The sequence below is a fragment of the Danio rerio genome, chromosome 9 (genome assembly GCF_052040795.2).
Source record: "Danio rerio strain M-AB ecotype USA chromosome 9, GRCz13ab, whole genome shotgun sequence".
NCBI classification, from domain to species: Eukaryota; Metazoa; Chordata; class Actinopteri; order Cypriniformes; family Danionidae; genus Danio; species Danio rerio.
In genome coordinates, this window is record NC_141029.1 from 31,045,015 (window position 1) to 31,069,416 (window position 24,402).

At 34.0% G+C, this 24,402-nt stretch overlaps 2 protein-coding genes across 4 annotated transcripts in view; one reads left to right on the top strand and one right to left on the bottom strand.

The window, feature by feature from the left end:
- Positions 1-24,402, top strand: part of LOC148679658 (uncharacterized) — a 178,641-nt gene that overhangs the window by 103,680 nt on the left and 50,559 nt on the right. The gene's annotated exons all lie outside the window — the stretch shown is intronic.
- The window catches only part of pth2ra (parathyroid hormone 2 receptor a), a 199,880-nt gene that overhangs the window by 62,871 nt on the left and 112,607 nt on the right, over positions 1-24,402 (bottom strand). For all 3 annotated transcript variants that reach the window (XM_087265949.1, NM_131377.1, XM_087265950.1), the window contains 1 exon segment: positions 10,211-10,364. In XM_087265949.1, the coding sequence (XP_087122075.1) occupies positions 10,211-10,364 (154 nt within the window).

Consider the following 24,402-nt stretch of genomic DNA (forward strand, 5'->3'; position numbering starts at 1 on the left):
CCATGTCATTATACAAACTTCTGTCCCGGTAAATCACCAATACCAGTGCACACAGACACACGGTTTTAAAAAATCATTAAGCGATTAGTACAAATGTCCTATTTTTGTCTGAAACAATTTTACGACTAACATTTCCTTAGTAATAATAAGTATTGCATCACACAGCATGCTTCATTTACTGTTCCTTAGCAATAGTTCCATCAAAAAAGAAAAAAAATCCTTTATGTAACACATCTTCATCGACCCTTTATTACAGCTTTCAAAAGAAAGCATTAAGGCTATTACTGCGTCACTCCTAAGCAGTCATATAAAAATTCCTCTCATTAAGATTACATTAAGACCACCAACATGACATCATCGTGTAGTTCCTGCGCAGACAAAACCCAAAGGTCATTAATAAGCCATGCCGAACACATTGACGCGAATGTACTGAGGAGCCGCTCATAGAACAGGGAATCTACATATCAAAGGTGCCTCCATCTCTGCCCTTCCAGTAGCAACACATCAAACACCAATGACAAATAAATAAAGAACACTTCAACTTGAAACCACTTGAAAAGGAAGCAAACCTCTACAAACAAACTGCAGTGCACTTTTGTGATATGTGAGTGTATGAAAACTGCTTGCTATAAATAATAGCTGATTGGTTTCCATGTAGACATTTCTCAACGGAATATGTAAGAAATGAATATGTCGAAGGCTGCTTCATGTCTGAGGGGTACATGTGTGTGTTTTACAATATTGAGCAAAAGAAATAAAGTAAAATTGCTTTCCTGGGTAAACAAAGCTTTAGAGTTGTGGAATACATGTGGAATGGACAGTTATATTCCTGGTAATTAAACACAATTAAGTGAATGTTGAGAACAGTTCTGTTGTCAAAAATCCTGTAAATTAAAAAATAACATTTTAGATGTTAGTATCGGTATGTTAGTCATAAGGATATTTATAAGGGAAATTACCGTCTTTCATTTTGATATTGGGCCATAAGTTAAAAACTGTGCTTTCTGATTTTAAACACTTTTTTTCAATTCACCTTAAAGCATAAAGAAGAACCCGCCAGGTAAACTTAAGCCTTGGTCGAATCACATGTTTTCCTTTATGTAGGGTGTCGTGGGGGGTTGTAAATGATAAATGGGCATTGTGACACAAGATTCAATTGTTTTTTCTTGTGTAATGTGGCATAGTTCACAAAACCGATACCATGTTTGCAACGTCTCACTACACCATCGCTGTAAGTTTAGCATGTTCAATTTTGAACCCTGGACAAAAGGAGCACATAGTTTCTCAGTTATATCCGCAGATGCTGCTGTTAATCCGTGGGTCAGGTAATCAAAAAACAGGCAGCATATTTACTTATGGGTGGGTTTCGGGTTGATAAGATCAATCATTGATTTTGCAAACTTTAACTACTTTCTTTAAATTTCAACGTGTTGTAAGCAATTTTATCTGACAGCCTGGCACAAATATGCAGACATCTCCATTCTCACAAGCAGACTTCTTTCAGCCTTCTGAGTTTCTTTTTCCAAGGTTATCTGGAAAGACGTTCAGTGCTGCTAATACATTGTAAAAGCCTGTCTTGCTAAATCAAATTACTAGATTACACAAATTACACAGAAACCAGAAATGGATGATTTTGTCATTAAAAATGAAAATAGTTTATTATAAGTTTTTCTGAAACTGTGAATATTTCACTTTAATTTTATTTAGGCTAGATTTTATTTTATTTAACAAACCAGTTTGTGTTTGGCGCAGAAGCATGTAGCGGACAGGTTATTCAGCATTCCACCTCAGTTTGTTATTCTTTATTCTTGGTGATCTAGTAGACAACTGACCAAATACATTGAATTTAAGTTACACTAAAGAAAATTTGTTTCAAAAAGATATTTTTCCAAGACAAATAAATGAATTATGTTTTCCACTACTCGAGTATGGGTGAATGATTTGTTTCACTCCATGCAAAATAAGGTTTTTATTTCATGTGACCTCATGAAAAAAGGTACTGTTTATATGCTTTCAGTTTTTATACATTTCTAATAGTTTCTAAAGGCAGATGGTTTACATCATTATTAAAATAAAATAATTAGCAATGGCCTTATATGTATTTATTATAGTTTTACAACTTTACTTGGATTTTGATTTAAAGAAAAACCAAAGTAATTCAAGTAATTCATGGTCTAAAAAAACTTTTACCTTTGAGAGAATAAATTTTTTTCTTTAACAGAATAAATATTTAGATTAATAATTTTTTTTTTCATTTTCAACCAGGTCAAAACTATAATTTAAGGGTCACTTATAAATTTAGCTGTAAAAAATTACAGAATTCTTTTTTAGCATGGTACAAAGCAAGACTGGTTCGAGCCTTGGCGGCGTCAGTTGGCATTTCTGTGCAGAGTTTGCATGTTCTTCCCGTGTTCATGTGGCTTTCTTCCGGGTGCTCCGGTTTCCCCCACAGTCCAAAGACATGTGCTATAGGTGAATTGGGTAAGCTAAATTGTCTGTAGTGTATGTGTGTGATTGAGTGTGTATGAAAGTTTTCGCTAAGTAAAACATATGCTGGATAAGTTGACGGTTCACTAAGCCAAAAAGAAAATGAATGAATGAATTAATGAATGAATAAAAGCAAGACTAACTTTGATCTAAGGGTTAAAAAGATTGTTGTCAACATGTCTCTATTTAAAAAAAATATATTTTTACTTTGTGTGAATATAATTTTTTTCTTAACCACAATAAATATTTCTAATTTAGAATAAATAAAATTTTATTGTTTCGAAAACTTTTTAATTACTTATTATACAAAATATTATACAGAATACTACATATTTAAAGTAGTGTCCCCTAAAACAGTGACAAAAAATGCATTAACAGTAGAAGATATAAACATCAAAAGCTTGCAGTTTGTGCCTATGGACTAAATGGATCAACAATTGTTTTGACATCGCCTCATACTTCAGCTTCTCATTAAATCTTCTGACCAATCAAATGCTCTATAGCAGGCATGTCCAAACACGTTCCTGGAGGGCCGGTGTCCTGCATATTTTAGTTTCAATTCAAATTAAACACACCTGAACCAGCTAATCAAGCTCTTCTAGGTATACTAGAAACCTCCAGGGAGGTGTGTTGAACGAAGTTAGAGCTAAACTATGCAGGATACCGGCCCTCTAGGACCGAGTTTGGACACTATAGTATAAGACATGCCCATTTCATGACTCTCTCACTGGTAGAGCTGTGATAAATACCAAATGCTATTGGCTGTTTTTTTTTTAAAGGGGAGGAGCTACTCTATGTCCTGCCCTGTCTTGTGGTTGAGTTAAGATTACGTCAAAAATCTAATAAAAAAAGCACATTTCAAAGCACTTCATGGAACCTTTAAAGCAGTTGTAGCAACTTTTTAATATATTTAGTCACACTGTTCAAACAGGGAGGGTAATGAGAAATGATGGAATGAGACCTTGTTAATATTTAGGATGCAAACATCCCTGCAAGTTATTGCATCACTGTCAAGGTTTAACTGGCTGGGATGCTGGATATGCCAAGCTCATTAAATCACCCATTAGAGGGAAAAATAAAAATAAAAACACAAGTGTTTAATTTGTGAACGTTTATATTTTTTTTTTTTTAAAAGGAATGTGTAATGAGCAGCATGATTTAAGACGATGATATCATTTTAATTAACAGACAGGATATTTAATTGCATGTGATGGTGGGGTGGTTCGAGACACCCTTTTTTCAGTGTCTGTACTCTCAGCCTTACTAAAATTATAATCATATTTGAACAATCTGGCGAGAGCTGCTTCCTCAAAAAAAGTTTAAGTTTTCACATTTCACAAATCTTGACAGTTTACTTCAAAGCGATTTTAAGCCATTTAGGCACAATGCAACCGTGAAAGAGAAGTCAATTCGGTACTCGAGGGCTGAGACAGATAGATGCACGCACACTAAATGAACTGCTTCTCGAGCAAATACGCACACAATTATGTCCAAAAGTCCATCAAGCAAAGCATTTATGTAAACTAGGGCTGACAATGTGGCCAAAAAAGGTTTGGAATTGGGTTATACTGCATTTCAAGGTTCAAGGCATTTTAAAAATGTTATACTGCATTTTCAAAAAGTTAGATCCTATTTTGATCCCACTTTAACATTTCCTGTAAATTTTGCTGTAGATTTAGTTCATTTCAATAACAGTATTCTTAGTTTTAGGTTAGTTTTCATTTTGTAAACACATTTCTAGTTTGTTTATATTTGTAGCACTGTGCTACGTCTGACAGATTGCACTATTACGTCTTTTTTTTCTTTTCCTTCTTTTAAAACCTGTTTTAACACATGTTAATCTGTTTTTATCTGTTTTTAATAATTTTATTCTTTGTTGTTTTATTTTCTTATACGTGTTTCGTTTAGTCCGGTTTATGTAAAGCAATTTGAGTTACCATTGTGTATGAAATGTGTTATATAAATAAACTTTATATAGCCTTGCCGATATGTTTAGTTTTGGTTTTAGTTATTTCAACAGGACACATCCAGTGTAGACTGAAGTTTGGTGCTTGCACAGCTTACAATAACTTTTGTACAGACCTCTTAGAAATAAAAGTAAAATGATAGTAGAATGAATTATTATTTAATAGTAGAATAAACACCAAGTCCAAAACCACAAAAATGCAACTTAAAAAAAGTAAGAATTTAGAAGATTTAAGAATAACTTCTTCATTTCAAAGAGCATGCATGTCGTTAAACATGTCTATTTTATATATTTAGCAAATGAACAAAATGTGTTTGGCTGCAAATGCACCATCTACTGTACAAGTACTTCTCTAAACAGAGACAGGCTAGATTTTTCACCACAAACAGTAGTAGGTGATTTTTAATTTTAAAAATGATTGTTTTTTTTATTTTTATTACTTTAAGTCAGCTTTTTGGCGACCCTTTTAGTTTCAGCTTTAATTTTTATTTTTTGTAAATTTTTTATTTTAATAGAGTTAACCTTTTTTAGAGCTAAAACCGTATTTTTTCTGTTTTTGTTGTTTCTTTTTACAATGTTGTTTTTTTACATACCGGTCAATGTTCTACAATTACATAGAATTTTTAATAACCCTATCCCTATCATAGAAATACTTTAACAATTTTTTAAAATTGTTTAATTTTACCACTTGCCATCACTTGTTCATTTGGAATGGCTAAAAACATAAATATTTCTTTTCGTCCAAGTAATATAAAAAAGTATATACAATACAGTAATTACAATACAATATTATATACAGGCCATATTCATTTATTTATCACTGCATAACACACAATATAGTTTCTAAAAATTAAACATACGCAGTAAGTACACATAAAGTAAATACAATGTTATCCACACAAACAAAACAGAGCTTTATATTATTTTTTAATTACCGAAGTCTTTCAAACTCACTATCTGTGCAGAACATATTTAATTTTTTTTAGCGACTCTTTTAGTTTGAGGTAGTTTTACTTTTTTCCTTTATTGTGAATTTTTATTGTTAATTTAGTTAAAACATTTTTGGGTGAAGTTTTTGTCTTCCTTTTATTTTCATTATGTTTTACTAAAACAAACTTGCATCTTGGTATTTTCTAAAAACTAGTTTCTTCTTACATTGTTGTTGTTTTATTTTACATTCTGGCCAATGTTGTTCAATAACATAGTCCTTTTTATGACCCTGTCTCTCTCCCTATAATAGAAATAATTTAAAAATGTTAAAATACAGAAAATTTTTTTATTTCTTTAATTGTTTAATTTTACCACTTGCCACCACTTGTTCAGTTAGAATGGTTAAAACATATCTAACTTGTCTTTCAATAAATATAATAAAATGTGTGTACAATACAGTAATTACAATACAATATTATATAAAGCCATTTGATTGATCCCAAAATAAGAGTGAAGAGCAAAACAAAAACAAAGCAAAATAATAAAATAATAATAACAAATCTCTAAAATACCCTTTTATTTGTTTCTTTGATTATAGTACATCAGTAAATGGCTCATAAATGAGTGTTTAATTTAAAAAGCTTAACCTAAACTAATGTTTGTAACAACATATTTTACAAAAAACAACTTGCATCACATTTCAAGAAGAGAAAAAAAATGCAGCTTACATTCTGGAAAATACAATTATACATTATTATTTTTAACCTGCATGAGGTTTTAGTTTTCAGAAAGATGAAAGAAGACAATATGAAGAATGTTTTACTTTTTAAGAGGCAAATGAGAATTGGCTCCCACTGAATTTTATTGTAATTATGTGCCACAGAAAAAATAAAGCATGAACTGCACCTCTCGTTTATATTCTACAGAAGCACTCACTGTCTTGAATCTCTTCAGAGTCAGATAAAGTTTAGCATGTTGCACGGCATATCACACAATATAGTTTCTAAAAGTTAAACTCACATACAGTACAGTATATACAATATTATCCACAAAAATAAACAGAGCTTTAATTATTTTCTAATTACCAAAGTCTTTCAAAGTTGATATTTGTGCAGAACTCAAACTGCAGAATAAATAAATGAACAGAAACGTAGCTCCACGTAAACACTGCAAATTAGATCAGTTTGTCTCACTCAATTTGACACTTTTCTCCAAACTGAGGGCAATGCGTTTAACACAATTTAAACAGAAACTTATATACCCCAAATAGTATAATTATTTTCTGTAATTAAGTATTGCATTTCTATTGCAGGTATCACCAGCAAATTCATCAATACTTAATGTTCTCCACTAATGATATATTTAGCCACAAAACACTGCTATAATATACTATTGGAAAAACAATTTTTGATTTTGTATATTTCATATTCATCAAGCTTCTCCTCTACATAATACAATATTGTGTTGAACGTGTGTCTCAATATCTCTGCAGGATACTGCTAGAAATTGCAGAACACAGTCAAATTCCTGGGAGAGAAAAACAATAGGATCCCTATATGAAAAACGTAGTAGAAAGAACACAATGTAACACAAAATGCCTAATAGTGGACTGCACTGAACTCCCAGTCCAGTATTTGTCAAGCACAGATCGTGATTCATATGGTTAATTAGAGCAGCTCTTGTTTTTTGTGACTCTCTGTACTTCCTCCCTGTGGTTTTCTTTCCAGTCTATTCATTTCTCCTCAGTATACACCTTTCCTTATTATACTCGCTCTTTCTCCAGGGTCCTCGTTGTTGGTTGTTTTTGCAGTTGACACTTTTTTTATTCATGGCAAGTACAATTTAGTAAGTTGGGTTTCCTGTGTGGTGTGCATTACTGTTAACAGCAATGATTTACTTTGTCAGCATGCCATAGACTACAGTCAAGGGAAATATATTTAACATAAATGATATTTTTTTAAATGCACATGTATATATGTACATATATATGTTTGAACTTTCATTTTAGTTGTCTTTTATTAATTTTGTTTTAACTTTTAAAATGAATCCTCATTGCTCTTAACAAGTTTACAATGATACTAAAGCTTTTTTTAAGACGTTTTAATGATTTATGAAGGAATAATAATGCAATGTTTCATTATTTCATCTTCATTTACAAGCAGGGTATTTACATTTACTGTATATTTCACATCCCTTCTTTTTGTGCCTGTTGGTGGCATTTTCTCGACCTGCTGTTAAACTTAAACACATTTTTGTCATCCCTTTGTCCCGCCGTGGCGTCACACGTGATGGCAGTGGTCATTTTTAACTTTTACTCACTGTACATAATACTTAATACACATTCAACACCACCAATCAAATATTTGTTGTCATTAAGATTCATGTAAAAGCATTTTAAATGTTATAAAGGTTGTTTAAATGCTGCTCTTGAACTTAATCAAAGAAAGAATATTTTATCATAATCCAAAAAAAAAAATTGAAACATCAAATTTTTTTTAAACCAATCAGAGTCTCATCTCCCATTCCCTTTAAGAGTCAGCTGCATCACATTAACATATTTACATGATGGCCTTTGTAAGTGGAAAAAGAGAATGGAAAAAATTAACGCTTTACCAGCGAGAAAACAGTTTAACAGACCATTTGTACGAGGATAAAGAATGAGCCTCCTCCATTTGGCCTCTTTACTTTACTTTTACTTTTTACTTTACTGCATTACTTTTGTGGATAAACAAACTGTGTTGTTCACACTCCACTGATGGCATCCATTAGCCTACATATTTAATTTAGTTTGTAAAGTGCAAAGATTTGATACAAAACTATTTCTAAATTCAGTTCTAATTTCCAGCAAACAAATACATGAATAATTATGAAGTTTAGTAAAAAAAAAAAAAAATTGTTGTCCCATATGATGTCCCATATGATGATGCATACATCTCTAAAACATGTCAGGTGGACAAATCTAAACTTGTTTTTATTAAAACAAATATAAATATGCATAAAATAAATAATACTAATAATAATATTAACATTGTAATAAAAATGCTAATTGTCTTGAATAAACTGAAAAAGCCTCCTGGTCATGTAGGTGTTTTATTTATATCATTCATTCATTAATTAAGTTTCTTTTCGGCTTAGTCCCTTTACTAACATGGGGTCGCCACAGCGCCTCAACTACCAACTTATCCAGCACATGTTTTACACAGCCGGTGCCTTTTCAGCCACAACTCATCACTGGGAAACATCCATACACACTCATTCCCACACATACACTACGGACAATTTTAGCCTACCCAATTCACCTATGCTACATGTTTTTGGACTTGAGGGGGTAACCGGAGCACTCGGAGGAAACCCGTAAGCACAGGGAGAACATGCAAACTCCACACAGAAATGCCAACTGACCCAGCCGAGGCTCAAACCAGCGACCTTCTTGCTGTGAGGTGAACTTGCTACCCACTGTGCCACTGTGCAGCCAACTATATTTATGTAGTAAATAATACTTTTTAAAACATTTTAATCCTTAATTTATTTCATATGTAAAGATATTTGTGTATTACTTTACATCTAGAGTGTATTAAGCGTTTGAACCTGCGTAGGCACATAACTAATGCGCTCTGCATTGGACTTTAGACCAGCTTTTACTATTTCAATAGCACAGTCTGTTTCAGTGTCTCAAAATAGTAACGTGCAAACAATGTGCCTTAAAACAATTAGTGATGCGCTGGTCTGAAAATAGAAACAAATCGCGCCAAACACACCTTGCGCCTTGTTGCACTCGGTGTATGATAGGACCCTAAGACTTCATAAACGAAAAATATTTTGTTATAATTTTTTTGTGAAGGATTGCATTATAATTACGTCTATTTAAAGAGTAATTACATTGTAAATAGTTTAAAGTTGTAAATAGTTTAAACATTTTCAGACAATGCAATATTAGTATTTAAGAAAATAAGAAATCAAAAGTAAAGAAATCAATATTTGGTACAATAACCATGATGTTTAGTGAGCCTGGTTTCTCTCGAGGTTTATGTGTCAATTGATGTGGTGAATTGGTAAAGTTTTGTTCCTCGCCACTGTCACCACTGGCTTGCTTGGTTTGGGACTTGTAGACTGCACAATGATGGATTTGCTCTTCAGTGTTTGGACTTTCGGAAGTAAAAAAATAATCCACACTAAACTGAACTTAATTTAACTTTAATTTCAAAAACTGGACTGGAAGATTCATTTGCAACTTACTAGAACTTCTATGTTAAGCTACATTTTAAAAACACTATAGAAATAAAGATTAATTTAATTTAGTCACAGCAAATAAAAACAGTCTGACATCTGTCACTCTCTGAATAAAACAAAACGCTGTCCAGGACAGTATTTTTATTCAAGAATTGGAATAAATGCTTTCAGACTTTATTAAACAGCATTTTAATCAAACTCGCACCTAATAAATCCAGTAACAGAATTTTCAAGTGTTTCTTTAAAGCGCTTCTTTTATAAATAAATAAATGTTTAGGAATGTTACTGAACTCAAGGTTTTGAATACTTTTGTGAGTGGATATTGCTATAGTGTCTCTTTCACTTTTACACATATTCACAGCAATAACTGTACAATATCAGTCAGCAAAAGGAAGCCACACAATGGAAAATGATTGGCCTTGTTCTTTGAGGAGAGTACATTTTCTTGTCATGCAAGTGTCCATGAACCAAACTGGCTTCCAGTAAAAGAAAAACCAGCGACGGCAGCTTTTCATTTACTGAGATATGTTACAAACCTACAGAAACGGTTATATTGACAAATTGCCTTTTCCAGCGCATTCACTCTGGTATACTCACCCCACCCGATCAAAGTGAAACCCCACAGGTATTTGGAGTCCGACAAGAAGGCCATGAAGATGAGACTGTGCAGGTACAAGCCCTCCACCAGGATCCAATAGTAGTTTGTAGCCAGGAAATAGATGAACAGCAAAACAGTCACTTTACATCCCATCTGAAAAAAAAAAAGGTTTCAAATAAATAGAGCCAAATGTTCCAAGTCATTCAGTAAATATACTGGCTGGGAAGCATTATTTTAGCTGTGACACTTATTTCCTAGTCTCAGTTGGAGGCCAGCAATGCTGAAATGTTTTGAAAACGGTTCTCAGTTGAGGTTACTCGGTTCAGAATGACATAAAAGAGAAGAGCAAAACAAATACAAAGCAAAATCCAAAAAACTAAGCAGATCTCTAAAATGTCCTCTCATTTGTTTCTTTAAATATACTACATCAGCGAATGGCTCATAAATGAACAGTAAAGAGTCTTTAATACAAAAGGCTTAACCAAAACTAAGGTTTAAAACCGTATTTTCTGAAGAACAACTTGCAGAGCATTTCAAAAAAAGAAGAAAATACAGCTTAAATTCTGGAAAATACAATTCTATTTAATTATTCTTAACCTGCATGAGGTTTTAGTCTAAAGGAAGATGAAAGAAGACAATATGAAGAATATTTTACTTTTTAAGAGGCAAATGAGAATTGGGTCCCACTGAATTTCCCTGTAATTATGTGCCACAGAAGGAATAAAGCATGAACTGCACCTCTCGTTTATATTCTACAGAAGCGCTCACTGTCTTAAATCTACCTTTAGAATAATTAGCTCACTAACTTCATTTAAGATGACATGTTGTCAGTATCAAATGACAGAAAGACTCTTTAGGACAGCAGAACCGTGACAAAATGACAAGCTTTCACTGCAGTCTGCATGGTATAGGTGAAACGCTGCACTTTAATGAGCTATTAGCTCAATGCCATGACAGATCTGTGTGGGTAATGACCATAAACCAATTCCAGACCAATGAACTGAATTAAAAGAGACTTCACATCACAAACCAAAACATTATCAAACCATACTGGTGAAGGATATTTCTCTCTATTTTATCCTTCTATAGATATTTTTCCTCAGGGACAATTATATAGCTGTTACACTGAAAATATCCTGTAAAGTAATCAAAACATAAATGGGTTCAATGTAGTGACCAACAAATCAAAACTCCTTTTAACAATGGCTTTGCCTAGCTTTTCCCTTGGTATTCTCCCAGACAACATTTTATTTTTAGCTATTATTGAAGGGCAAATTCATGCAGGGTATTTGTTTTTCAATCAGTTGTAGGTGGATGATGTGTTAATAATGATAATTTTTTTTGAAAGGCCTTTTGAGGAAAATCAAAAGAATAAATCCTCGCGAGAGCGAATACCCCCCATGCGGTTGATATACGCCGCCGCGCTGTCCGTCCTGACCAGCACGTGCTGCTGCTCCAGCACTGGAAGAAAAAAAAAAACGGTGGAGAGCGAGGAACCTTCAATATTCTCTATTAAATAAATATCATATATTTGACTAGACAACACCCTCTGAACATTTTTATTGGCTTAAAGGTGCAGTAGGTGATCTGCCAGAACGCCATGCCTCATTAAGTCATGAATGTGCACCGAATAGATGACGATAACCAACCTTATATACTGTACACTATATCATGTCTTTCACCAGTTAGAAAACTCTATGAAGAAACACACTTCGTCCAGTAGTGGTTGACAGGCCAGTGGGTGCAGGAATTATATTTCCCCAAAACAGGCATTGGGGTAAAGTTGGTTTTATATTCCTATGTTTAGACTTTTTCCTTAATAATATAATACCTACACGCTATTTTAGACTGAATATTCAAAGGAACGTTAGAGTGAGAGTGTGTCACAGTTAGTCACTGTTCAAAACTGAACAAACATAAATCAAACTTAAAAACACAGTAAAGCTGGTTTGGAAGAAGAGCGCTACTTACTTATGCTTTGTCATTCAACTAAATAAAAATCAGATCAGAAAAAAGGGAGTGCTAAAAACTGAAATACTCTGACATCGTTTTACATTACACTTACGTTACACCAAGGCAAGGAGTGACTTTTCATTTTCAATTGTGTTTGCTGAACCTTGTATATAGATTGTTTTTTCACTTGAACTTGAACATTCCCTTTTACACTTGAACAACTAAATGTATGCTTAGGTGTAATTAACTGACTATGTTATCAATGCTGTAAAAGATACCCCATGAACTTGAAAATAGTCAATCTTTTGATGGACATTTTCAGTGCCTAAAAAGCTCCCCCCATATAAACCCATTCATAAACAAGAACACAATTAATATAAGCTTTGCGTTACTAAAATAGTTTTAAAACATACCAGTCTAAAAGAAATACTTCAGCCATGGTGTCATTGTTTGGATCAGGGGTAGGGAACCTATGGTTCGGGAGCCACATGTGGCTCTTTGACCAAAAATATGTGGCTCTCAAGCTGTCTCTCTTCAATAATTTTCCAATTTTTAAAAATATAACTGTTACTAGAAATCAGTTTCCAATTGAAAATACAAATACAATTTCCTTTATATTGTGTTTTCAACAGAAAAATGGAAGTTTCAACCAATGCGCATAATATGATGCTGTGGTTTAACTTGAATCGCGACAACAATAAAGGACAAGTTATATTTCTCACATTCCTATGGTAACCACATTCATTCATCCATTTATTCATTTTCTTTTCGACTTAGTCCCTTTATTAATCCAAGGTTGCCACAGCAGAATGAACAACGAACTTATCCTGCACATGTTTTAAGCAGCAAATGCCCTTCCAGCTGCGACCCATCTCTGGGAAATATGGTAATCTCACCCACGTAAATTCAAACATTCAGTGGCAATGGCTAAAAAATAAAAATCTGTAAAACGGTCCTTTCGTCATACATTGTAATGTGTCATTTTTGTTTTTTGAGTTGTGCATGGACATAAATAAAGGTTTTGTGTATAAAAAAAGTTTTTGTTATACACACACCCCATATGGCTCTTTAAAAAATGCATTTGATAAAAAAAATCTGAAATGGCTCTTTGCTAAAAAAAAAAAAAAAAGATTCCTGACCCCTGCTTTAGATCAAGGTTTTGAACTGCATAACGCCATTGCCCTCCAGTGTGCAAAAGTAACTCTGATATAGATTAAGGATTTAGAAAAGTTTTGATTCTAAATTTTTGGCAGGAGCCCTTCGAAAAACAATCTTTCTTTTTATGGATACAAGGCCACGTTGGTCTTTTAGAAAGCTTGCAGATACAGAGTTTGCCTAATGTGTATCTCTCGGTCAGCTGTTGGCCATTAGACAAACATTTTTTAGTCTTAAGCTTTACCCAGAATATAAAAATACAAGAAAATACAGTGAGATCCTTTGCTTTAATCATTACAATCAAAATGTGAAGAGACTTTTAGCTAGCACAACAAAAATCACCTACTGCACATTTAAAGGTGTAATTCTACCACAGGAATTGAAGTGCTGAGACAGAGAGTAAACTCTAATGTAGAGATTAATAAATAAAATGTTACAGCAATAATAAAAAAAAAGCAAAAGTGAAAAAGTGGTATATTGATTAATGTATATTATTATTAATAAATAATAATAAAGTTGAATCTGTGTTTAAGAAAAGTCAATTTAAGGCAAGTCATTTCACTCGTCAACCATCTTTGAAACACCTCTCAGGTAGTATAGTTTGGAGTTCTGTCTGAATGGGGAAACATCAAATTTTCCAAAACTGCTTGCCAAGCTTACGATTGAATTTCATATTAGAAATCCCTGCTGAAAAATCCAGCTTAAACCAGCCTAGGCTGGTTGGCTGGTTTTAGCTGGTTGACCAGGCTGGTTTTAGAGGGGTTTTGGCCATTTCCAGGCTGGTTTCCAGCCATTTCCAGCCTGGTCTTTGCTGGTTACCCTTTTCCCCATTCAAAAATATACAAGTGACATGTTGTGTGTATTCTATAGTCTTTGGTTTCAGTGCCTACATTAAATAATGATCTTAACTTCATCACTTTTTAGAGTAAAAGTGAAATGACATGCATGTCTTTGCTCTTTCTGTGTACCAAGTTCTTTGTTTCACAGGGTCTTCAGGCTGGGTCAAGGACAGTGGACTGTTAATGAGTGACCATGACAGCAGCAACACTGATTTCATAGCTTGTTAGACGTTTAAAGTTAATTCAGTTTATAAAAAAGCTGTTTCCTTTTTTAGAAATTACCAAACAAGAATATTATAACTGTCTGAAAATACATGCAATGTGAATCTTGGTGCACAGCAGGTGGGGAGGACGACCAAGATCAAACCAAAGGTGATATCGGTCTGAGATGACGCCAGAAGAACAAAACATGCTGGTGAAGCCAGCGGGAGCCAACTGATCCCCAGACTGGGCTCTGAGGCCTGAGGTGGAGCTAGGGGGAGGCAGAAATCTGGATATGGTTAAAATCTTGAAGATGGGCAGAATAGCCAGCAATGAAGAAGACTTGGATTTGGACAAGATTAATGGAGCAGGATTACTACCAGATTAGTCTCAATTTGGGTTGGAATGTTGAAGGAGGAAAAGTTTTGAAAGTTGTAAAGTGGCTCATTCTCATTTCCCTGTGACAGACTGATACAAACAACAGCCAGATAAGTAGAATTGGGCTAGAGCAGCTGTAGCTAAAAGGCACTGTTGTCTGTTCCTACTGCATTGTTTTCAGTAGAAGTTACGAAAGACATTTAAAGAATGAGTGATTAAATCCCAAATGTTTTCTTAATGAAAAAAACTAAGTAGCTTATGGCTTCTAGCTTCTAGCCGCAGAGAAGAGTTTGTGTGTCTCACTGACTTACACATACACTAACAGTAATAGAAGTGGAGAGGGGGAAGAAGCCAAAGTACAGGGAGCTGCTTGGGAAATGTAACCTGTGACGCAGTTCAATCTTCACCTGCATTAGGTCAGGAATTGGAGCAGGACTCTTCGACAGCTCAGACAGCAGGTGATCAGTCAAGTTAAAGCTTTGGCCAAGGTGGTTTGCCTGGTGTCTTATCTCCTTGGAACTAAAACCTCTAAAACTTCTCCAACAGGCCTAGATCTTTCAAAAAGTCCTTTTTTGTATATATATATACACACACTGTAAGAATTGAAATATTGCAAATATTCTGATATCTTTGACAATTCAAAACATGAGCTGAAAACAGAGACTGGTAACTTCACAACTCAGCAAGGGGAATGCGGGAAAAACCAGTTCCTGCTGCATTTGCATCTGAGTTTGCTTCATCCCCCCAACTCACACATATGGTCATTTCAATGTTTGAATGTTCTAGAATTAACCAAACTGACTTTAACTATCATGTTTGATATCATTTGAAATGTCTCAGTGCGATTGGTACAATGGTCTCATTCTCTCAGAAATAGACATAATCAGAACAACAAATATATAACTTCAGGCATCTTTTGATCCACTGTGAGGGGTGTGACACTAAGTGTGAATGCCTTTTGTTATACATTCACACCCCCTTCCTTGAGGGAATTCTTGGATTATTTAAGGTAAGGGTTGAGAAAAACTCAGGGCGATTCTGCCTACCCAGATCAGCCCATAACATGGAGCTTAGGCTCCATGTTATGTAAAATTTACACGTTATGTAAAAAGTCAGGAATGCATCTTTTAATCTTGGATTTATCTTTGATAATTTGATGTTTTGTATTGATCGTTTATGAATTGACTGATTGAATTGGCATAATACCTGACTAATAAATTGTTATGTTTTGAACTATTCAAACCTCGTGTTATTATCACTGATAAATGTTGTTGTCCATAGCACTACAAGCCACTGTACAGGTTAGTAACGGACTAAAACATGTTAGACGGAGCAGCGTGGCACGCTATTCAATGTTGTTAGAGATCCGACTAACAAATTGCCATTATTTCATGTATACTTGGACTGTAAAAGGCCAACTATTTAGAACAACAAAATATTGTTGAAACTACTTTAAATGTGGATATTTAGGCCTTCATCTACAATAGTATAATCCTGCGCGATTATTATTAAAATACTCTGTCTTGAATTAGTAGATAACAGATCTATGGGGACCACATAAAAATCTCCTAAATTGAGTAAGTAGTGTTCTGCCTTCTTAGGAGAGTGGTTAATCGCCTCTGTTTAATGACCAAGACTGACAAGCTTGTAGTAAGAGATTGTATACCCGGCCGGTGCAAGACTCGAGATGCTATCGGAATCTGAGTAAATGAAAATAAGGTATAATAACAAATCAAAAGAATATTCAATCATAATCTAAAATAATGTGAAAGGAAACAAAAAAATCTTATCAATGTTTTATAATTGGAGTCAGATAAAACGAGGATAAACATATTAATATTCTAAACCATCTCATACTAAAATTGGAGTCAGATATGAGTTAAGTTTAATATATATCAACATTGTGCACTGGAAAGACCGAACATGCAGTGAACCTTCATCCACCATTGGATACCGTCATTGGACCAACTGGCTGGACCCTACAAAATGGTGACCCATCTCCGTGATCTCCCAACTCAGGCGAGTTACGTCTTTCCAGCACAAAATGGATTTATATCAACCAAGAGGTTTGGATCTTCTATTCTATCTTCAGCTGCTGTGGTAAGTCAATTCTTCTTTGCCTATTAGAAATGTTGAGGGAAAGCTGGACGCACCCTTTATAAACACATTGATAGAATGAGTCGGAAATGCTCAAAAATGTTAGACCGGAATGCGTTATCCGGTGGGGTTGAGAATTAGACAAAACCACTTTGATTATCAGGGACATGATAGCAGCAGTATAGATAAATGCCATCCCTTGCTCTGAAATCTCTTTGTCTGCTAGGCAGCAAGAGTTGAAGCTTAAAATTGGAATAACATCATCCAAATTATATTCTGGGACTCAGTGGAGAGTTATAAATTAGATCCTAAAAGTTTAAATCAAAAACTATCATTGTTTTAAATCTACTGTTTTATAAAAAAGAGAAAAATGGAAAAAAGGAAAACAGAAAAAAATGGTTTAAGATTTAAAAACAATTGTAAACTTTTAAATTGGATTAATAACAACAGTCTGTTTAAGGCATTTGCATGTGAAAAATAAAGGTGAGCAGAACAGAATGATTTGATTGCAAAAAGACAAATAAGCTCTAATGAAAACTCTGCCTTTACAAATCAGAAATTTGCCATTTAAATTTAATGGTGATAAATTCAAATATGATGCTGATCAACTACACTGTAATCCCGAATAAGTTGACAAAACTCAAAAAAATTTGAGGCAATCAGTTATGTCAAATTTTTTAAGTTATGAAATTATCTATTTTAAGTGAACAGAAACATTCAACTAACTTAAAATACCCAAGTTACTGAAATTATACATTTTAATTGCAATTAACTTAATTATTTTAATTTTTCCAAACTTTAAATACTTAGTCACCCAGCTCATACATTTTAATACCAATTAACTTAATTGCTTTAATTTCTTTCAACTTTAAATACTTAAATCACCCAGCTGATAGCATTTTTTACTCATTAAGGTTAATTAAGATAAACGAATTTTAAGGATTTAAGTTAATAGAGCTCAATTCAATTAATTAGTTACAGCATTAGGGTTTACAGTGTAAAATATCCACTATACTTTAATTTAATCTCAAAACAGACTAAATATAAAAGAAATTCTAAGATTTTAACTTTAAATCAGCCCTTAGACCTCCTGATGGCTCAAACCTTTTCATATTCAAATGTCCTGACAGAGAGCAGAGAAATCTCACCTCAGTGATAATAAGATGCTCAGAATGTGTTTGCTGTATTTGCATAAAACAATCTGACCCTTTTGTTCTCCATGCAACTTACAAGCAAACACAACCCTGATCACAAGATAAAAGCATTAAGCTAAAATGCACTGTTGTTCTAAAAACACTCTCCAGAGACCAGATATAATTAAATTTTAATATTTACTATTTTAATATAATATAATTACATTAGGAATAAACAATAATGAACATTATATTATAATCGCCAATCATGGCACTAAAGACTAAAGATGAAACATCTTTCACCTTGAGGAGGTTCGCTTTCTTTATGCTTAAGGAAAACACTGACAGAACTACTATAGCATAACTGATTGTAAACCAATAAAATCCTCGCTGAAAAACACCACCTACAATTAAAATTTGATCAGAGAATTAAGCTCACCAGAAAAAACATAATGAAAGGGGGATGGATATGATAACATTCAGAGTTACCAAAGTTTTTATGGGTCAAAAGATCTAAGAATCTGTGAGTCACACCATAAAATGACAACCGTTAAGCAGAGAACACCAAAAGGGTGAAATGATTTCTGCCAACAGATCTGACTGTTAATGAGAGCAAAAATGAACTATGGGTATCGGCCCATTAGATTGTGAACTGAAATTAATGAAAAATCATTGATTGATTCAGAAAAATGTCCCCAGCGGAACTGGGAGATAATGCTCAGAATACAGCAGACTGTGTAAACAGGTGTTACACACTCACAATATGCTGAAATCAACGACAGCAATTCAGATCTGACCAGCAACATCATGTGGCTTCCAGAATTAATATTGCAAGATGATGCATTAACATTAATTCCACATGATTGAATTTGAAACTGATGAAAATTCTAAAAATGGTTCTCTCTGCTTTTGTTCTCATCTTAGGCGGACCAATAACAAAGAACACTCCAGATCCGGTCCACATCAAACAAATACAAATGAGGGCAACAAAAGGTTAGGCCATAACCTGAGGCCAAAAGTCTTCCATCTTGCATCTCAAAGCAAGAACCCCTGTGGTGCTAACACCTCACCTGCAGTGAGTCCTCTGAAAAAAGTCTTTGATCAGTCATCAGAATAACAATTATCCACAGCTGATCTTATCAATGGATTCAGCACTGTAGGAGGCTTTGTGATTTCACAAAACATCTTACTTCAACTAAGATGTAAATTATTATATGTTAAATTAAACAGAGACATGAAAGATCTCATAGTTAAAATCTTCCCAAATTGCTTAATAGCAATGGGACTAAAACCCTGGTTACCTAGAGGCGATAAAGAACTTTACTGCATTGTTCCTGCAAAGACCAATAGCAACAGACTCTATTGTCACGAATCCTGGTGGCATTTTTAAATTTGTTTTTATACTATACACATGTTAAACCACATGTCCTGTATGAAAATGGAATTAACTATGTTGAAATTCATGATATTTGTTTCTTTGATCTCCAAAAGTAGAAAACTCTGCTATCCCCTGTATAGCTGCAGTTTGAACTACAAACAGGAGTATGGAGTGTGATAATTAAATTAACCATGAAAATGCATTTTTTACAGGATCCAGCTTTGAACATTGCACCTTAACATGCTCCGTAAAAGATATTATATGGAATCAATTTGAGCCGGAACACACCTCATGTTCACATTCTTATGCTGGCTCCCTGTTAAACAGGACTAAAATTTTGCAACACAATTATAAAAGTTGATTACCATTGTTCGGAGCATTACACTGACACATAGCCACAGGTAAACCCAGGCACATAGATAACACCTTAGTCTTCAAAGACCCGGAAGCCAAATTTCCTTAATTAAGATCTTTTGTCCATGTTTATACAAACAAAACACATTAGCCTCACACACATAGAACAGAATAATTAATCTGATGACAGACGAGACAACAAACACCCTCTGACACCCTCTGTCAGCTGAAAAGAAATTACACATTTGCATGGCTTTGACAACAAATTGATGGTATAAAACTTCAATAGAGGCGAACTTGCCGATAAATTTAAGGATAGATACACTGACTGTTATGAGGATGGTTGACAAACCAGAGGGCCCCTGGTTTTCCAATCTATCACCAATAACAGGTATAAGTGCTAAAGTGATTAAAATTAAACTGAAGTGAGGACACATCTTATAATCACTAGGACATTTAAATTTGACAAATACCATCAATTGTGTTCAAGCCCCCCCACACGCACATAAACACACACACACACACACAAACACACACACACACACACACACACACACACACACACACACACACACACACACACACACACACACACACACACACACACACACACACACACACACACCACACAACATACACACACAAACACACACATTATTATAGATATACCTTCATAATTATGGTTAAATAATGTGATTACTATCATGTATGACAAATATCTTCACGTTTTTTTCATTTTGAAAATGAATGTCATTTATTTGAATGTATTGTCATGATGATATGTTTTATGATGCATACTGCCTGTTATACTGTTTTAATAAGTTGCACTGACCTTTTGATAGCTTTACCTTGAGTAATTCAAACCAAGAATATTTAATATTCTCCCTATCATTATACCCCATCTCAGTGGTGACAAAGAATTATCTGTTTTTGATTGGACCATTTAAACAGATTGAAAGAGACCTGAGACCAGTTGTACGACTCGCACTTGCTGACTTTTATGCTTTGATCATATATTTTATGCTTAACCTCATGACTTTCTCCAATGCAGAATGACACAAGTTCATAACTGTTCAATCGCTGAGCCATCAAGTTTCTGTTTAGGTGTCCGAGAGAAGGCAGTGTATACACACTGTAGACCCCCACATGCCGATGTCTGCATATCTGGAGGTGACCAGATTCATCAGAAGAAGCAGACTATGAGAAGCCCACATGACGTGGACACTTTTGTCAGGGGAAGGACACAGTGGAAGCTATGAAGGCCTGTATGGACTGAATGAGCAGTGCATTCGGGTCAGGCTCATCAACAGAGGTGAAAACGAGCCTGGACCTGTTTAGCTACCTGCTGAACACGACCTACAACTGAAAATGCTGCAGAGACTGTCTTGAATTGCCCCTAAACGACCTCAACAAGGATACATAGTGACCCCATGGACACATTTATATCTGACCCACGGGATCAAATGGGGGTTATCTGTAAGAATTGAAATATTGCAAATATTCTGATATCTTTGACAATTCAAAACATGAGCTGAAAACAGAGACTGGTAACTTCACAACTCAGCAAGGGGAATGCGGGAAAAACCAGTTCCTGCTGCATTTGCATCTGAGTCTGCTTCATCCCCCCAACTCACACATATGGTCATTTCAATGTTTGAATGTTCTAGAATTAACCAAACTGACTTTAACTATCATGTTTGATATCATTTGAAATGTCTCAGTGCGATTGGTACAATGGTCTCATTCTCTCAGAAATAGACATAATCAGAACAACAAATATATAACTTCAGGCATCTTTTGATCCACTGTGAGGGGTGTGACACTAAGTGTGAATGCTTTTTGTTATACATTCACACCCCCTTCCTTGAGGGAATTCTTGGATTATTTAAGGTAAGGGTTGAGAAAAACTCAGGGCGATTCTGCCTACCCAGATCAGCCCATAACATGGAGCTTAGGCTCCATGTTATGTAAAATTTACACGTTATGTAAAAAGTCAGGAATGCATCTTTTAATCTTGGATTTATCTTTGATAATTTGATGTTTTGTATTGATCGTTTATGAATTGACTGATTGAATTGGCATAATACCTGACTAATAAATTGTTATGTTTTGAACTATTCAAACCTCGTGTTATTATCACTGATAAATGTTGTTGTCCATAGCACTACAAGCCACTGTACAGGTTAGTAACGGACTAAAACATGTTAGACGGAGCAGCGTGGCACGCTATTCAATGTTGTTAGAGATCCGACTAACAAATTGCCATTATTTCATGTATACTTGGACTGTAAAAGGCCAACTATTTAGAACAACAAAATATTGTTGAAACTACTTTAAATGTGGATATTTAGGCCTTCATCTACAATAGTATAATCCTGCGCGATTATTATTAAAATACTCTGTCTTGAATTAGTAGATAACAGATCTATGGGGACCACATAAAAATCTCCTAAATTGAGTAAGTAGTGTTCTGCCTTCTTAGGAGAGTGGTTAATCGCCTCTGTTTAATGACCAAGACTGACAAGCTTGTAGTAAGAGATTGTATACCCGGCCGGTGCAAGACTCGAGATGCTATCGGAATCTGAGTAAATGAAAATAAGGTATAATAACAAATCAAAAGAATATTCAATCATAATCTAAAATAATGTGAAAGGAAACAAAAAAATCTTATCAATGTTTTATAATTGGAGTCAGATAAAACGAGGATAAACATATTAATATTCTAAACCATCTCATACTAAAATTGGAGTCAGATATGAGTTAAGTTTAATATATATCAACATTGTGCACTGGAAAGACCGAACATGCAGTGAACCTTCATCCACCATTGGATACCGTCATTGGACCAACTGGCTGGACCCTACACACACACACACACGCACACACACACACACGCACACACGCACACACGCACACACGCACACACACACACGCACACACACACACACACACACACACACACACACACACACACACACACACACACACACACACATATACACACACTTTTTTATAAAATAAATTACACTTCTATTTTTCTGAGTATGCATTAACTTGTTTAAAACAGGAAAGCCAACTACCATATCATAAAGTTACTATTACAATTTTGAATAAAGTTTGCTTACAATGGTTTCCACAAAATTATTCAGCTGAACAGTTTTTTATGTTTATGAGAACAAATAAGCATAATATAATATAACATAATATAACATAATATAACATAATATAATATAATATAATATAATATAATATAATATAATATAATATAATATAATATAATATAATATAATATAATATAATATAATATAATATAATATTTATTTATTCATTTCGTTTATTTAACCAGGAGATCACATTGAGACAGTACTGTCTCTTCTTCCGGTGAGACCAGGTCAAGATGGCAGACGGCACATAAAGTTTCACATAAAAATTACAAAAGACAATACCACAAAGTACAAAATTACCATTCGTATAAAGGTCAGACCATAAAAAACAATTAAAAGGATCCTTTATGTTGCACAGAAAATGTTTAAAAGTACTCAGAGTCAGAAGTGTGTCAGTGTGATTAAGCTGATTTTGCAGGTCATTTTAAGCCCTATGAGCATAAAAAGAAAAAGCATGTTTGCCAAGTTCTAACAATACCCTTGGGACTGTTAAACAAATACAGGAACCAAATCTAGTGTGTTTGTTATTTATGTAAAATGTTATCAAATTAAAAAGATGGGATGGTAGTTTACCTAACAGAGCCTGGAAAGTAAATAATCACAAATGTAACTTTCTCCTTTGATATAGAGATAAAGAATGGTACAAAATACAGTGATGCATCTGTGAGTTTGCACCTGTAACAAAGTGTATTATTGCATGATAAACAGAATCTTGTTTTCTAAGTAGAGTAGTGGTTGCATGCGTATATAGATGATGGCCATAATCAATTATAGACAAAAATACTCTCTACTAATGTCTTACAGGCCTTATAAGGAAATCTATATAATATAATATAATATAATATAATATAATATAATATAATATAATATAATATAAAAAGACATTATGAAAATCTAACTGAACCATCGAATGTATGTCTGTCTTGACAACGGATTTTATGAAAGTGTTTTAAAAGGAAGTAAGAATTTTAACAGTTTCCGTGAGAGAAATTTCTTCATTTTGCCTTTTGAACATGATCAATATTAATGATTGGGAGGTCAAAAGATGTCTTGCTTAAAGTTTCACACTGACTCTGGTTGCAAAATATCTAATCAAAAAAAGAAATGGGTTCTTTAAAAACCCTCTAAAAAATTCAATGAGACTGAAGCCAAGGAGAAAAGAAATTAAAGAGAAAAGTTTCTACACCATATTTAACTTGATTCCAGAAAGTGTTACTGTCTCTCTTGAGTCAGTCCATTTAGTTTTAAATGCCTCTTATAAAGCATTTATTTTGCCTGTCACTAGCAATTGTACTATAATAGCTGTAAAATTGAAAGCAATTCAACTGAAACAAAACAAAATATTCCTTACACTACAACAAGCAACTAATGCTATAATATTTTTAGCTCCATTATCAATTTTGCTTCCAATGTATTAAAGCCAAATTACTTTAAAAAAACTAATTTACATTGCTTCATAAATAATACAGAAACAAAAATATTTTGTGTAGCTTTGCTTTGCTTTACAACTGCATGTTGTTCCTCTTTTAAATCCATTAC